This window comes from Mya arenaria, chromosome 13 (assembly GCF_026914265.1).
Source record: "Mya arenaria isolate MELC-2E11 chromosome 13, ASM2691426v1".
In the NCBI taxonomy this organism is placed as follows: Eukaryota; Metazoa; Mollusca; class Bivalvia; order Myida; family Myidae; genus Mya; species Mya arenaria.
This window is the reverse complement of record NC_069134.1, coordinates 63217345-63234826: the sequence shown is the minus strand read 5'-3', so window position 1 is coordinate 63234826 and position 17482 is coordinate 63217345. Positions and strand designations below refer to the sequence as shown.

At 33.5% G+C, this 17482-nt stretch overlaps 1 protein-coding gene across 10 annotated transcripts in view; it reads right to left on the bottom strand.

Annotated features, from left to right (window-relative positions):
- Positions 1-14831, bottom strand: part of LOC128213498 (EF-hand calcium-binding domain-containing protein 7-like) — a 40034-nt gene extending 25203 nt beyond the window's left edge. For 8 of the 10 annotated variants that reach the window (XM_052919240.1, XM_052919243.1, XM_052919244.1 and 5 more), the window contains exons 1-11: positions 14774-14831; positions 14479-14546; positions 12728-12869; positions 12130-12195; positions 10604-10749; positions 9914-10000; positions 8920-8958; positions 6208-6310; positions 5171-5344; positions 1757-1822; positions 1192-1500 (exon numbers count right to left, since the gene is read on the bottom strand). In XM_052919240.1, coding sequence (XP_052775200.1) covers positions 1192-1500; positions 1757-1822; positions 5171-5344; positions 6208-6310; positions 8920-8958; positions 9914-10000; positions 10604-10749; positions 12130-12195; positions 12728-12851 — 1114 coding nt within the window. In that variant the 5' untranslated portion in view covers positions 12852-12869; positions 14479-14546; positions 14774-14831. The remainder of the gene's footprint in view (positions 1-1191; positions 1501-1756; positions 1823-5170; positions 5345-6207; positions 6311-8919; positions 8959-9913; positions 10001-10603; positions 10750-12129; positions 12196-12727; positions 12870-14478; positions 14547-14773) is intronic. The other 2 variants (XM_052919245.1, XM_052919251.1) reach the window with 1 other exon arrangement.
- Positions 14832-17482: the final 2651 nt, after the last annotated feature.

Sequence of the window (17482 nt, the reverse complement as noted above, 5' to 3'; positions counted from 1 at the left end):
TAACAATTTTTTGAACTTTTTTTCTGAGGTCGATTTCAAGCCGAGAGTTTGTTTAGTTTTATGTAGAAAGGGATGTTACTCGCGTCATATTGATCGAGTATATACGGGTTAAAACGGCAGTTGAAGATCGGGATACAGTACATCGTAAGACGTTAATAATTTAAACAAAAATATTTTTCAATTAAAGTTATTCAATATTATTTTGAATAATGAATTGAACAATTATTAAACATGCATAAAAAAGCTTCGCACTGTCAAAATATTTTTTGTCAGTTGTTAATGATAAGGAGTGAAAAACTCGCATTACCTTTTGTTCTGTTTAACATACCAATACTGCAAATTGATGCAATAATGGTCATGTTTCTTTTCACACATTTATGCGAACTTTATTCTTTTCTGTAGGTGTTGACATTTTGAGAACAAACCCATACAATATAAGGTTTATGCATAACTTAACTTCATTCTCAACAGGTTATCGTTTCGATATACTGTCAAATAGAAATCTTACAAATTTTCATAAAAGGCACCTTTCAGTGCTATTCAGAAACAAATGGTCACAATCAGTTCTTTTAAGTGCCTTTCCTAACATAAAACTAATTAAAATGAAACACATTTTGCATTATAATTGTATGGTTTTAATGATAATCATTTTCATGAAAAAAATATTTTTCGTCACTGTCAACAAACATGGTGGCCAAAATTGACAGACGTTTTTGACATATTGTCTATGCCTCCTTTAACCCCCAACATAGATTTAACGTTTTTTTCTCAGATTTTTTTGTCTGCGTCTAATACCCCCTATCGTCTTATACCCAGTCATTTACGGTAATATATACATTTATTTGATAACAAATTTCCACTTAAAATATACCTAAGTAGAATTGTTTTTGCTAAATTCCCATTATGGACAGAACAACATTTTATAAAGAATTTTTACAGAAAGTGATTTGATTAATAGAAAGATCCTGCATTATATTTTACATTACTTTTGTAAGAGTTATGAAAAATATTCTCCAACAACTTTTCATTTTTTTAGTTAACAACATTAAAGGTTAGCTTCAATAAGCAAACAGAAACAACACCTTGTTATTCATTACACCATCAATAACACATGGGTTAGAAGTTTATTTCACCATACAAGGTTGAGTTAAACTGCCACAACAACTCATGCCCTTGTGAAAGCAACCACACCTTTACTTGTTCCCGCCATTTCTGATTTATCTCCCTTGCTCAATCTTCTGCCACTCTCTCTTGGAGTCTCACCCTTGGATCTGTGGCTTATTGCCCCAGATCTGGGTGTTTTGGGGTTATCTGGTATTGGGGGTTTATCATTCTTTGGGTCCAATTCTTTTCTTGGGGTTCCTTTTGAACCTTTTTCTTTTCTTCCAATATCTACAGACTCCTTACTGCTTACTGAATCCCTACGAGAGATTGTCTTTGGTTTTTCTGACGTTTCTGAATCCTTTTCGGCCTCTGAGTAAGAACCTTTGTCTACATGACCTGGTTATATTTAAAACAGTTGAACAAAACATGTAAATCCATAAAAGTCAAAAGTTTTTTTAAAATAGCATTGGTTACCAAATGCTATATTCATATTCAAAGGCAGTCCTCAACATGGTTTTATCAAGAAAAGCAAAGATAACAAAATTCTACTTAATCTACAAGAAAGACACACATTTCCCAGCCACCATTTTGAAAACCTGAAGAAAACATGACAAAGTGTTATAATCTACACACACACAGCACTCTGGCTTACTTTGGCCGCCCTCATTTCGAAGTGATGTCTTGGAACCCATGGAATCACGTCTCTTGGATATGTCGCCTATACAATGAAACGAGACATTATAAAGTTTCAAATGGAAGTTCAGATTGATAAAAGTCAATGTAAGAGAATACTAATAAATGCACTTCTTGCACTGGGGTATTGTTCTTTTCTATCAGTGATGACAACAGCCAAGATGAAAACAAATTAAGCCAGATTTCTATAATTAAAAATTGTTGAGAAATATTTTTATATCCTTGTACAAATATGAATTTTATGAATGTCCCTCTGAGCCTCATACAGGCCATTATTTGTCAACGTTTTAAGGGGATCCATTTGATTCAGGCACTGGGAACTGTAATTTATGGACAAAATTAACAACCCACCACAAGCTAATATTGAAAGCCTTTTGCATGCAAAGTTGCTACTGATATATTCACAACTGGAGTATTTTTTTTCCTTTGAAGAAACATTAAAATTAAAGTTTAAATTCATACTAATTTCTTTAAGCATGGTTGTGAAGAAAGCTTGTTGAATTACTCTAGAGTCTATTTCCTGGGTAGAAAACAGTACTGGTGGCCATTTTGAATTTTGAGAGGCTAAGATAACATACCACTGGTTAGGATTGAACCCACAACCTTTTTGGTGAGAATCTGACATATTTACCACTACACCACTCTCACCCTGGTGGGGCTTAAAACCAAATTATGCCATAATACTGCTAGAGCTGCTTTAAGTGGTGCCACAAGCTTGCAAAGCAATACATAAGATCTTAAAGCTTAGTTAAGATGCTATTTCAGTCAACAAGAAGAACAAGCCATCATAAAATAAAAACAGGAGCATCGAATATATTGCTATTAATATGCAGAGCCAAAGAGTTGATTTGCAAAGCCTTTACACGCACATACAAATATGTCATTTAATCTAGAAAATATGTGCCACCCTAAACAGAACAATTTTTTTTTAAATATACGATATTATACGACGTTTTTTTTTCAAAACAAAGCATCGCATAGAGAAAGCAGCATTACTTACATAAATGATTTTTTTAGAATATTTTACTAGTTGAAACTTGCTATGTTTAACCATGTTATCTCGATGTTCTGGTTATTTTGAACTTTATTTGAATGAGTTGGGTTAAGTTATACACTTTTTGTACTTGATAAGAGATATTCATTAGACATCTCATTAATGTGACATCTGTTGCATTGAATTTTGTACATAAACTTGAATTCCACGAATCAGAATCATGTCACCTCTTGGAAGCACTATAAATTATTTACCTTAGTTTTTCGTTAAGGTCGCCATGACCAAAAATGGTGACCAAACTTTAACTTTTACTGATCAGAAATAAAAGCGTGCCTTCAACACAGACGAAGCAATCCATGTTTTGTAGGTGACACCAAAATGTAACAGGAAATAATTTTATGCTGCATGAAAGACAAGAACAAAATCTCTCTTGATTTGGAAGTACTAAACTGTCTTTTTATTGCAGAGGATTATTTTTTTATCAGCTGTGAAGTTCTGACCATTAGCAAAAATGAATCCTTTTTTGAAAAATCTGCAAGGTTTGCTGGTTTGAAAAACGTAAACATTTGAATACCCTTCAAAAAGTAAACCACACATATTTCATGGTTCGTCCAAGATATAATTTTCATCATAAATTTATCAAACACCAGCACAAAAAAGAACTTCAAAGAATAAAGCATGCATATAAACATTGCGTCAACACACGGAAGGAAAGATTCACGGTGCAGCCTTGAATACAAATGAAGCTTTTTTACCTGTCATTCTGGCATCTACATGTGTACGTCTATAAACCCTTATTTCTTTTGTCTCAAACCCGTATTTCTTTTGTCTCAAACCCTTATTTCTTTTGTCTCATATCCTTATTTCTTTTGTCTCAAACCCTATTTCTTTTGTCTCAAACCCTTATTTCTTTTGTCTCATACCCTTATTTCTCTTATCTCAAACCCTTATTTCAAACCCTTATTTCTTTTGTCTCAAACCATTATTTCTTTTATCTTAAACCCTTATTTCCTTTCTCTTGATTTCCTAATTCGTTTTTCTAAAAACCCTTTTATTGTCAAAAACGCTTATTTCTTTTGTCTAAAACAGATATTTCTTACATTCACTTACTTTACTTATAAATATGGCTTTTATCTATTTATTACTGCAGTCTTAAAAGCTTCCATTTACAATGAATCCTTTTTTGAAAAATCTGCAAGGTTAGCTGGTTTGAAAGACGTAAACATTTGATTTCCCTTCAAAAAGTAAACCACACATATTTCATAGTCCGTCCAAGATATAATTTTCATCATAAATTTATCAAACACCAACACAAAAAAGAACTTCAAAGAATATAGCATGCATATAAACATTGCGTCAACACATGGAAGGAAAGATTCACGGTGCAGCCTTGAATACAAATGAAGCTTTTTTACCTGTCATTCTGGCATCTACATGTGTACGTCTATAAACCCTTATTTCTTTTGTCTCAAACCCTTATTTCTTTTGTCTCAAACCCTTATTTCTTTTGTCTCAAACCCTTATTTCTTTTGTCTCATACCCTTATTTCTTTTGTCTCAAACCCTTATTTCTTTTGTCTCATACCCTTATTTCTTTTATCTCAAACCCTTATCTCTTTTATCTCAAACCCTTATTTCTTTTGTCTCAAACCCTTATTTCTTTTGTCTCAAACCCTTATTTCTTTTATCTCAAACCCTTATTTCTTTTGTCTCAAACCCTTATTTCTTTTGTCTCAAACCCTTATTTCTTTTATCTCAAACCCTTATTTCTTTTGTCTCATATCCTTATTTCTTTTGTCTCAAACCCTTATTTCTTTTATCTCAAACCCTTATTTCTTTTGTCTCATACCCTTATTTTTTTTTATCTCAAACCCTTATTTCTTTTGTCTCATACCCTTATTTCTTTTATCTGAAACCCTTATTCCTTTCTCTTGAATTCCTAATTCGTTTTTCTAAAAACCCCTTTTTTTGTCAAAAACGCTTATTTCTTTTGTCTAAAACAGATATTTCTTACATTCACTTACTTTACTTATAAATATGGCTTTTATCTATTTATTACTGCAGTCTTTAACGCTTACATTTAAAACTAATTTGATTCCATATACATGTTTTGAATAAACATATATTTGGTAGCAAATAAAAGTAAAATTTAGTGTATTTACAATATCAGTTTCTCAAAACTAAATTCCTAAATAACCCATCATAGTTTTTGGTCTGTGAAAGAATGACCATCTTTGGATATTTTAAACTCTTATTACTTCCATTTACACCCATGCTAGACACACAACTCCAACACTGGAAAAAGCACACTTCATTTTTACTGAAGCACAGGGAGTGCTGGATGTGTGTGTCTCGCAGGTATGATTTTTGAACTGAATACCTGTAGTTTTTTCTTTGTCAACATGACTTTCACTTTCAGCCTTATCAGAATGATCATGTTCAATTTCAGTATGCTCATCATGTTTACTGTCAGGCTCTTTTACAGTTTCATTTTGATTATTCACAGGTTTTTGTTCAGAAGTGTCAAGGGTTTTGGAGGTATTAGCCTCGGAAGCTGTAAAAATTACAATAATAAAAATGTTGAAATAAAATTTTCAATAATAAAAACGCATTCAATTATTAAAATAATAAATGAAATTTAACAATATTTAATTGACGCTGACAATATATGTATATACATATTGTGTTATAATGTGACTAAATTGAATACATGTTTACAGTAAATTTGTGATGTAAGAATAAAATCCATGATACATAACAGATTTTACAACAAATTTGATGGGACCTAGCTGACACAGACTAATGCCACATGCATCTACGCATTAAAATTAAAAAAGAGAATTTAAAATACTATCTTGGGCGAGTTGCATAGGCGGTTTCCTCTTTGGAGCTATGTAGGAAACAACTATGTGTTTTGTAAAGAGCTCTACAGCTGAGGTTATATTTGAGCTGACTGGCGGAAAGCACTTGATTTTTTTAAGAACTCTAGAGTCGGGGAGGAGAGGCCAGGGTGAGATAGATAGAGTCAAATTGCCCGAAATGCACATTTTTTTCTTTTGGCCTTTAAACTTAATAAAATGTTTAACAGAGCTTCAGGAGTATGAATGCCTACATTATTGAATGCACTTGTGGAATAGTCCCAGATTGAACAATCAGAACTTTATAACAGTAGTCTTGTATTTTGAAGCCAAAGCTTTGAGTGCTCTTACATTCGGTCTCCATGCCCCAATTTACTGCAAAATGGCCTGACCCACCCTATCCCTATGCAGTGTTTAAGAGGACCCCAGCAGACTTACTAGGGCAATTCACACCAAGCAGTGTTTAAAGTGTAAAGCGCGAAAAAATGATGTGATCAATTTCTCCGCCTATGCAACTCAACCCAGGTTCATATGCAAAATGACAATAAAGATCAATTACCTTTGTACCGATCGCCCCTTTGTCGCCTCTTTTCTTTCTTTTCCATCATTTTCTGTGAAAATTTCTTGGAGTCTTCGGTCGTCTTCATGATCATGTTTGTAAACTGAAGAACAATTAATACGACAATTGCACTCGCAATAAAACACTCGCCCAATTTCACGAACCTGAACAATCATATAAGATTATCACAAAATTTTATAGCCAACTGTTAAAGTTAATTTCCCTTTTTTATTAGACCTGAATTCTCGGGTCAAGGCATATATTGAAATTAAAAAAGATATAATGTTATATACAAATACAATGACATATTAAACATTTATTATATCAATGACATACATGCCATATTTTCTGGAGACCATTCAGGGGGATTTGTTCAGAAATGCTGAAATTTAGGGGGATTTTGGTAGTATTCAGGGGGATTTTTTTAGCAGGTTTATGTTGGCGAACTTTTAAAGTATTTTAGACGCAAGTACGAAAAAATCTATTCACACATATTTTGCTATAAAAACCTCTAACTTTTTCATTATACAGAATTATTTTATGTCATGATTATCATATTCTACACTGTCATGTCAAACTGAAATACTGTAAATTAAATTTACCTTTCTCCAAAGTCTTTTAAAAAATTCTGCTTAATACTATCAGCTATGATGACGTTCAGACACTAAGAGAATGGAATGAATATTATTAATTTCTTCCTTTTCCAAAATAGTAATATTTCTTTGCCTTTGATCATTACTTCAAATTAATTGATCACTTATTGTTAAGGTTTCCCTTTGGCATTTATCAAACCTTTTTTAAGAAGTAATTTCACCCTTGAGGAGTTGTTTCTTTACATTCAGCTTCACTGACATACTGTGGTTTCACTTTGTCATTATTGCCTGATGTAAAATCTCTTAAAAAAAATCCGGGGGATTTTTACCTTCCTCCGGGAGACCAGGGGATGGATCAAAATTCCGGGGGGATTTTTCCCCCCACCGGGGGATATGGCATGTATGCAATGATTCCAAACTGCCAAAGAAATTCCCAACCCCCAGGATTACTGTTAAAAAAATATTCTGCCCTCAATCTGCTCTCACCATATTATAGCTGTCTCATGCAAGTCTAAGGTAGGTCTATAACATAACATGCCATCATAATATGCACTTTTTGACTGATGATTTGGTTTAAATCCCATTTTATGGACCACAGACAGTGACATTCACTGAGACATGTTGAATTTTACTTTAAGTGGTCCAATAAATGGGATATACAGAGATAACATTAGCCTAGAGGTGTTTTATTATTTTTTTAGTAATAATCACCTCATTACTGTATTTTTTTTGAAAATATTTTTGTTTATTATGCCTTTAAAGAATGCTATGCTTAGAAAATGACATTTAGTTCATTCATTATACATGTTGTCACTTAATTTATCAAAATGGAAATGCCCTCACACCCTGTTACATCACTGGGTTTGATTTCAAAAATATCACTTTCTATATTATAACGATATCACATGACAGCCTTTGACCAATGAAAAGGGCGGAAATTGACAGATTCATAATACATGTAAATGTACCAAAGTCAATCATACCAAAGCGGGATATGCAAATTAAAAGTGTCATTCAAAAGCTAAAAGGCAACAATCATAATTGGGTTGAATTTCAATATGATAATCTCATGCTTTTAATATTGCATTTTAAAGAAACATATTAAACTAAAACAACAATTTAATACATCATGCCTGTTTCAAGATTCTTTTATCCTAAAAAATGAGTGTCACAGAAGGAATGCCTATCGTTCAATTGTGTTTTTCTTTTGTTTAAAAAGGATCATAACTGGGCAACTATGGAGCTTGCTTTATAAGTGTGTAATGTGTATTATCACTGGCAACATGTATACCAAGTTTCATTTGAATATCTTGAACTGCTTTTGAGAAATTGACAAAGTTTTATTTAAACAAAAAGGGGCATAATTCAAAATTACTTACGGTAAGTCAGAATTATGGGTCTAGCTATACATAGGCATATTGACATTAGCAACATGTGTTCCAAGTTTCATTTGAATGTTTTGAATTTTTTGAGTTATGGCCAAGGTTTATGTTTTTGCACGAAGACAACAATTAAAATTCAGTGCCTTTTTCTTTGAAAATCAGAGCTAAAAGTCAATAAAACTCAACAATTAAGTGTTGTTGAAAAATGAAAACAACAACATAAAAATGAACAGTATTGTAATTCATTGATTAATTGGGATTCCAACATATGTGAAATATCATTTGCATTCACTGTTCTGTGTGTATGATAAAGTGAATATCTCGGAGAAGTCATCATTTATACATGAGCATGCATGTGCATCTTTTATAAATTATTATGATAAACCAAATAGCTGACTGGTTTAATGCTTCATTCAAATACAGCATGCCAACCACATTACCACTATAATGGCAGCTTTTATTCTACAACCATAGGTGTTGCTTTAGACAATATATACCCGCATGCTCTAAGTGTTGATGCTCATGTCTCCGCAAATGCGTACGCCGGTTGGACTGTGATAAATTTATTTAGAAAGCCTTGAACAAAAATGACCGCCATTGTTTCATTAATTGATTTTCACTAAGTTGGTTATACCGTGGTCTGCGTGTGAGCACTTGCTTTTCTGGAGACATTTGCGCCAACACTAACAAAGTTATCACTTATTTCAGAAATAAATAATAACTATGATATAGTATACCTCCTCATAATACACTCTGTCTTTCCACAATGCTGGATGCTTATCACATAAAAATTACTTTTATATGATCAATAGCCTACTACTGGATGTTTATCACATAAAAATTACTTTTATATGATCAATAGCTAAGTGCTGGATGTTTATCACATAAAAAGTACTTTTATATGACCAATAGCCTAGTGCTGGATGTTTATCACATAAAAAGTACTTTTATATGACCAATAGCCTAGTGCTGGATATTTATCACATAAAAAGTACTTTTATATGACCAATAGCCTAGTGCTGGATGTTTATCACATACAAAGTACTTTTATATGATCAATAGCCTAGTGCTGGATGTTTATCACATAAAAAGTACTTTTATATGATCAATAGCCTAGTGCTGGATGTTTATCACATAAAAAGTACTTTTATATGATCAATAGCTAAGTGCTGAATGTTTAGCACATAGAAATTACTTTATGTGATCAATAGCCGAGTGCTGGATACATAACACTTAAAAAATACTTCAATATGATCAAAAGAGTTTTTATTTAACAATTGTGTAACATTTTTTCCACCTCTAATAACAATAAAGAACAGACAACATTTTTTTTTGTTCATCAATATCTGTATGATGTATATGTATATGAATACACTTCCACTTTATTTATAGACTGTTAGTGAAAGTACGGTACTTCTCACTCAGAGTGCTCTAAATATAGAACAAGAGCTCTATAATGGATGGCAATGCTCATCTGTTCTTTTTTCATTCGTAAAGGGCATAGCTAAACTATTATTAAAGCCAGAGTTATGGGCCTTGCTATGCATGCGTATATTGTAACTGACAGCAAGTGTACTAAGTTTCCTGTAAATATCTTGAATGGTTTTTGGATTGTGGTCAAGTTTGAAGTTGTTTTATACTTAGCCCGGCCGCCTATGACAGCAAGTCTATCACAATGCCCTTGTTCTTTCTTTACAAAAAACCCTAAAGATCAGTAAAAAAATATTCTACCTCTTTGTAATCCAGTCGGCCATCTTTGTTATCATCAACTTCATCAATCATCTTCTTCACATCTTCGCGTGACATAGACTCCCCTTGCTGTAATATGACAATATTTTTATAATTTTTAGTTTGTATTCACTTAACTTAGTTTGATCATAAAAACACAGCTTTTATCAAAACCAAGTCACTTTTAAATCTACACGTATTTCTTGGATTAAAACTTATAGCAATGCTGTCCTTTTCTGAAGCTGAAGAAAATGCGCCACTTGTGGCGATCAAACAAACAACCGCTTGGGTGAGAGGCAGAGGCCTATACAACACACTCTCTTTATAATACTTTAAAGGAAATCAAAGTTATCTTATAAATTTGTTAAAATTTAATTTCCTCTTGAGAAACAGCCCTTTTATGACGATTAAAAAAATAAAGAGTAAATTAGATCAAACAACATCTGGAAAAAAACCAGTAATTTGGTACTAGTCTATATAATAGGAAAATATTAAAAATCATACTTAATTTTAATCGATCACTACATGAAAATGTTGGAAAACTACTGGCTCCTGGCTCAGGAAAATTGTCTTATTGTGAAAAGGCCGTAACATTAAACAAAGTTAATACCGTGATGCAGACAATGACTAAGCTGTAAAATCATAGAGTCAAACTTGAGTTTTAATCATTCCGCTTTGATATCCAGTTCTTACAGCATTCATGATCTTGAACAGCTCATCCAGCGAAATGTATCCATCGCCGTTGAGGTCAATTTTACGGAAAGCCTTCATGAGATCATCCGCACTTGTCACTGGCTCTTTTCGACATATCTCAACAAAATCGTCAAACTGAAGTTTATCTGCAATATATTAAATAAGTGAGAGTTTATATCTTATGTTTGTGTGTCAAAGAAACAGATTAGCTGCTTTTGGGGGTATTTACCCAATAGAATTTGGCAAAAAAGCAATAGTTTTCAGATTCATGGGATAACAATTATTTTTTTCTTTCTGAAAACCCAATTCATCTGTTGAAAATTATAAACAAAAACTACTGGTATTCAGAAAACCGAATTCACATTTGACAACAAGAGTGCAAAATGTCACAAATTATGCAAGCCTTCATTTTAGAACACCAAGTTTGCTGATAAGTGGTTGTACCACATTTAGAGAGCGAACACTGCTTTAAGGGTCATAACTCTAAGTGACTGAAGTGACATGGCTGGTTATCGAATATGACTAAGATATTCATACATATTTTGACCCAGTTGATTATTGGACAAAGGCTTCTATAAAAAATGAGCAAGACTGATTTTAGGTAATGTTTATAATAAAAAGGGCGATTACTCTTCATGGACTTAAATGATATAGCTTGTTAACAAACATGTCCAAGATATTTTGCCCATACATATTCTGACCAAATTTTGTGATGATTGGACAAAGGTTTCTAAAGTTACCGGTATTGATTGGACAAAACCGATTTTAGGTAATTTCTATAATTAAAGGGCAATAATTCCCGAGTGACAAAAGCAATAAAGCTGATTATCAAACTTGTCTCATATATTATGCCAATACACATTCTGACCAAATTTAGTGATGATTAGACAAAGGCTTTTAAAGTTATTGAGCAGACAACATACTGGATGTAATAAGTGCCATTTTATGTTTTGATTTGTTCATTTTATTATATATAAACATCAATGGGAAAATAATTATCACTCAGCAATTGATTTGCTTGAGTCATTGTTAGTTCTCTAAATGTTTAACCATTATTGAAAATATTCCTTAAATCAATTCACAGGTGACAATTTTGTTTCAATCAGATTTCCCCCCCCCCAAAAAAAAACAAAAAAAAACGCAATAGCAGATCCAAGTAAAAAAATAAAAATGCCTTACTGAAATTGATAATTATATGACAAAAAGTAGTTACAATGTGGAAAAGTTATGGTTCTTGTATTGGTTGTAATGTTGTGGTTTAAAGTCACATTTAAATAGCACATATACATGTTTTCACCTTTTTATGCATACTTAATGCTGTGAAAGAGTTAGTCTTGTCAATATTTTTTATTATTACTTTAAGATTTTCATTGCTTTTTTATTCACAAACTTAATGTGAATTTATCAAATTGGGAAAAAAAATTTTTTTGGGGGAAAATGGACATTTTTTTCGCAGAAGGCAGTAAATTGCACCAAAAAAAAATCACTGACATGTCTATGAACTGTTTCAAACACAAACCACCCACCTGTTCCACTCGGCCAATATTTGTCCAGGCGTGCCTTGTTGGGATTTCTGCCAGACTGCTGCAATACTGTAATAAAAAACACATAGAGCAATGTGAGGCAATCATTTTTAGTCTTGTTATTTAAAATAGTTAAATGATGGAAAGTTAATTTTTTCTAAAACGTCATTTTATTTGGTGACTACGAAAAACTGAACATAATCAATCTAATTGTTTTTGGAACTTTGATTATAGAAATGGCAAGTATGTTGAGTTCCAAAATGTTATGTACTTTTACTTTTATACTTTTTTACGCAATTGTGATGCAGAATCTTCTTATTTAAGAGTATTTGTTGAATTATTTATATTACTATTATTATTATTTTAGTAAAACTACAGATTCAAGCCGAGCAGCAATGGTTTTCAAATATTGTCACCCTAGTGCAATAATTCAATAAGATGAAGCAGATATTGTGTTATTGCATTAAGGTTACTTAAATTATTATCTTCTTTTTCGTTTACATACAAAGATGAAAAAAAGAGAAAAGTACAAATGTATACATTCATATGAATGAAAAAAATTAAGCAATAGTAACAAGCATTCATTCTTCTTATTACTTACAATCATTCAGGCGTTTCTTGGATTCAATCTTGTCCTCAATTTCATCAAAGATGGCTAGAAACGCTGCCTTGCACTCAAGGAAAAACTCACTTCCCTCCCCTTGATGACTAGACCTTCTAGACATGGTGGTGCTTTTATGGTGCTGAAAAAAATATGTTACAATCACTGTAAACATTCAACTGGTCTGATAAATCAGTTTAAGCACTAACTGTTCCTGTTTAGAAGGTTTTACACATTTTACACATGCTCATAAAAAACTTCCTATAAACATTGTTGATAACAACAACTGCTTGTTTCATATAAGAATGCACCTTTAATACTACAAAATAAAAGTAAACACAAAATAATATCAATGACAACAGTCCATTTTTTAGATTTTTCAGATGTTTCATTCAACTTCTATTTAATCGGCCTGAAAAGTTTATGGGGAATTATAGTGTAGAGTGTGATTGTAACCAATCAGCTGCCCAGATAGCTCAATCAGTAGAGAGCCTTGCTACAACGGGGTCCTTTGTTTTTGCTGAAGGGAAGGCAAGCGGAAGAGACAGAGATGGGATACAAGGTGGTCCGGGTGTGAGACCCTAGCTATTTTTTGAAAAGATCCCTTGGTTCTTTTACATGCTCGGAGAAAAGCACCAATACATGGGCTACAACTTTCCTAGGTTAAACCAGTACTGAGTACACCACTTTCCAAGCACTACCCTTAAAATTCTGAGTGCAAGGCAAGGGAGCTACTTGCACCAATTTTTTACATCTTTTAATATGATACGGCCAGGGATCTAACCCACAACCTCCCGCTACATAGGCAGATGCCTTAACCACTAGACACTGGAGTTAGTCAAAATATAAGTTTATATATATATATATATAAATATATTGATTTGTCCATATTTAAATTTTGGGTATTGGCAAACTCTAATTGCTGTTAATTCAATCATAGATACAGTCACCATTTGGTCCTGAATTTTACGATATCAAAAGCTATTCAAATTTTAAATTGATATCAAAGAAATATGACACTTTGGCTAAATATCTCCAGGGATTTTTCTGCCCATTTTGGGAAAAAGACCCTAGACATTTTTGGAAATTTTGTGTCGTGAAAATGCGGAAATTGGGAAATTTTATAGTTAAAAGAAAAAGCTGTCTAGTCTCCTGTGAATTTTTTTTTTAATTTTTTTTTTTGGATTGGGATTTTTTTCTGAAGATTGGGAAAAATATCTTATATTTTGCTTTGAGAATGGGTCCGATAGTCGGACCCGTGGGTACTTAAGAAAAAGCCCTGATCTCTCTTAAAAACAACTATGTCACAGGGTGAGAAAAATGTGCAGCCAGACCAAGGCTCGAACCCGGGACCCCTCATTTACAGGGCGAGTGGTCTACGGACTGAGGTACCGCACTGCTTTACACACATCCTCACCACCTGTAAAGGTATCGAGACCATGACAAACTTCCCAACGAACAGAAAATTTGTCCTAGAAATTGAGGAACACTAGTGCACATAATTAACATGGCTGCCACAGCCTTATGTTGGTTGCCAAATGTCACATAGTGAGAAAAATGTGCAGCCAGACCGGGGCTCGAACCTGGGACCCCTCACTTACAGGGCGAGTGGTCTACGGACTGAGGTACCGGACCAATTACACACTTCCCTCTATAGGTATAGGTACAGTGACAACAACATGGCATCAAATTTATAAAGAGTGTTTTGATTTTACAGGGAAAGTATCCAATTAATAAAAAAAATAACGCACATTGAAGTGGCTCAAGTTTCGATGCCGAGCAACAGGCACGAAAATTCCTCCAGGTATACTTTTATTAACTGGAAAATAAATACAGGCTGATTTCGAAAAAGATAATTGATTTTTTTTATTGCTTTACGTGAATCCTATAATTAATTAAGAATTTTTGCAAAACGTTTCACTTTCTTTAAGCTTGACAGGTCGGTACATGATTTCATTGTTAAAAACTATGAGTGAAATATAATTTTAAGGACAGATATGGATTACAAACATTTGAAATGCAAGACTTTCAATACGCACCACTTACCAATATAAAATATATTCGCAAATGTCAATAAAAACAAGGATGTTATCGTGAAACTATGTACGCCATCCGTTGCCCATGCGCAGTTTAAACGCCACCCTACTGTATTTTAAGGTTATACAACACCAAAATAAAAATTATATAGCTTATGTTGTCACGGTCCGTGATGTTGTTGTGTATTTCTTTCGACCTAAAAGGCCAATGATAACCAATGAAATTGCAAGCACTTATTTCCAGCGGGATCCCTGTTTTTGCTGAAGGAATGAAGCACGCGGAAAAAAACTGGGTGAGATTACAAGGAAGTCGGAGTGCGATAGCCTAGCAGAGAGCAGCTCTTTTTCGGAGAGACCCGTTGGTTCTTTTACCTGCGCGATGTAAAGCACCGATTTACGGGGTACAACTTTCCTGGGTTAAACCAGTACTGAGTACACCAGTTTTTCAAGCATTACTTTTTAAATTCCAAACGTCAGGTAAGGGAGCTACTTCACGGCCAACTGCAAACGTCTTTCGGTAAGATATGCGGCCAGGGATCAAACCCACGACCGGCGGACGCCTTAACCACTATATAGGCCACGGAGTTTGGTCTCTGTAATATTTTATACACTACTCAAACACCACTGCAGAAAATTGGTGGAATAGCATCACTTCCCTCCAATCATAAACTAGATTGCATGTATTGTTTATCGTATACTGATGTTGTACATGTATATATATATTATGGATGGATTCCCTCGTTGGCTAAAGGACGAGCTAATTTAAAAGTCGAGCGAGCTGGTCCCAGGTGGATTTCCTAGCCACCATTTGCGATAAATTGTAGTCTTAAACTAAAAAATGAATAAATATGAGGATGAGGTTATAAGAAATAAAAATAATTCAAAAAGCGTTCTTTGAAAATAAGAAACTTTTCTTTCTTTACCCTGATGCTATAGAATTTGCATAGATGTGCAGTTGTGCAGCTCGGCTTCTCACACATTTGATTGGAAACAAATCACTAAGAAATAGAACACCCACTTGGCAAGCACAGTTTTTTGGAACTAGAACAGTATTCGGCTCATAAACATTTCCCAAAAAGAAAGATCACATACCTAAATTTTGTGGGTCATGCATTTAAAAAAATGTTTCTTCATGTTGGACATTAATAATGTTGAGGAAAGCTGCATCTCTTGTATACATTTTATGTAAGAAACAAAATAATAGCCATGAGTGTGTGTACTTTTTTATTAGAACGTACACTTTTTTTTATCTATAATTTAGTTTCTATTTAACAATCAAATAATTTCAAGTGTAGCATTCTCTTCTATTCAGATATCAAGTGGCCATGTCGAAAAGCTGGTTGCTCATCTGACCAAACTTTATATAGGTAACTGTGTTCGTAATGGGTTAATCCGATATAGTTTATGTACTGTTATGATAATAACAAGACAAATGGTTAAACATGAGCACTTTTGCTATTTCACCGATTTATAAAATATAAAATATTGCATAAAATCCAATACAATATTATAAAATAATACAAATCTTACTGAGCAAATTATTATTAAAATACATTATAATTCATACACATTGGTGCACTAATATTATGCAGCTCGATCTCTATTAATATACAAGAACTTTTGCATCTGAAGAAAGATACAGCTTTAAATACATGCACATCAATAAATAAAAAAAAAGCTATTAAAGTTAGTGCACTGTCTGGTAAAATCGAGAAAAAAATTCTACAGCGTTTTTATTTGGCTTTAAACTTCTATTGTTATTTTACGGCCATCTTTGATCAGAACAATTCTGGAAACGTTGAACGGTACGTGAATCAAAAGTTCCCCAGGATTCATATGTCCAGCATCATCGAAAGAATCATCGTTGGAGCAATTATTTGCATTTTGACGGTTTTCAAGTACTTTGTGTCTCGATTTTCTCTCGGACCCTCGTTGTCCTTTAACGAATTCATCATCTGACGAATCATCATCTTGACTGCGTGCCGCAATGTCGAGAATATTGTTGAACTCTTCAATGAGTTCATCCTCGCTCTCCTTTCCACCTCCAATCAGGGACTTTAATGGATGAAATAGTCCATGTTTTTTGTTTTGTTTCAAACAATTATCCTCACGCCTGAAGCTCTTTTTCATTTTCTTCATATCTTTTATTCGTTTCGCAAGTTCTTCGTTAAAGCGTGCATAAAGACTCGGATTTTCTCCATCAGTTTCACTAAGGCTTAAGCGAGAATTCTTTTGACACGATTTAATGACCTTAGCATCCCTCAAATAACCTGACCGATTTACAAAACCGCCATCATCCTTTGGCATTTGATTAGAGTTTTCTTCTTTCAAGCAAGTTTGATCAAATATACCCCAGGATTCTGGTTCTCCGATCTTTTCAACGAGACGTGTTTCATCTATACGTTGGTTCCAACTTCGGATTCTTCTTATATCTCTCGGAACTTGTGTTGTATCTGACGGTGATTTCAACAAACACCAAAGTAACGGAACCAGAACTGAAACATTTTCGTTTCTTGTTTGTGTGGCACAAATAATATCCCGTGTCTGCAAAGCGCTGTGGAGTCGATTTCTATCGAAAGAGCACCCGCTTTCCGCTAACAACTTAAAGATCTCTTCTTCTTCTATTACCTTTTGATGAATTTCTTCAAGCAAACGTTCAATGTTGTCAGGTCTTAAACCGTATCTCAGCTTTTGCCTCCAATAATTTGTGTTAATGATA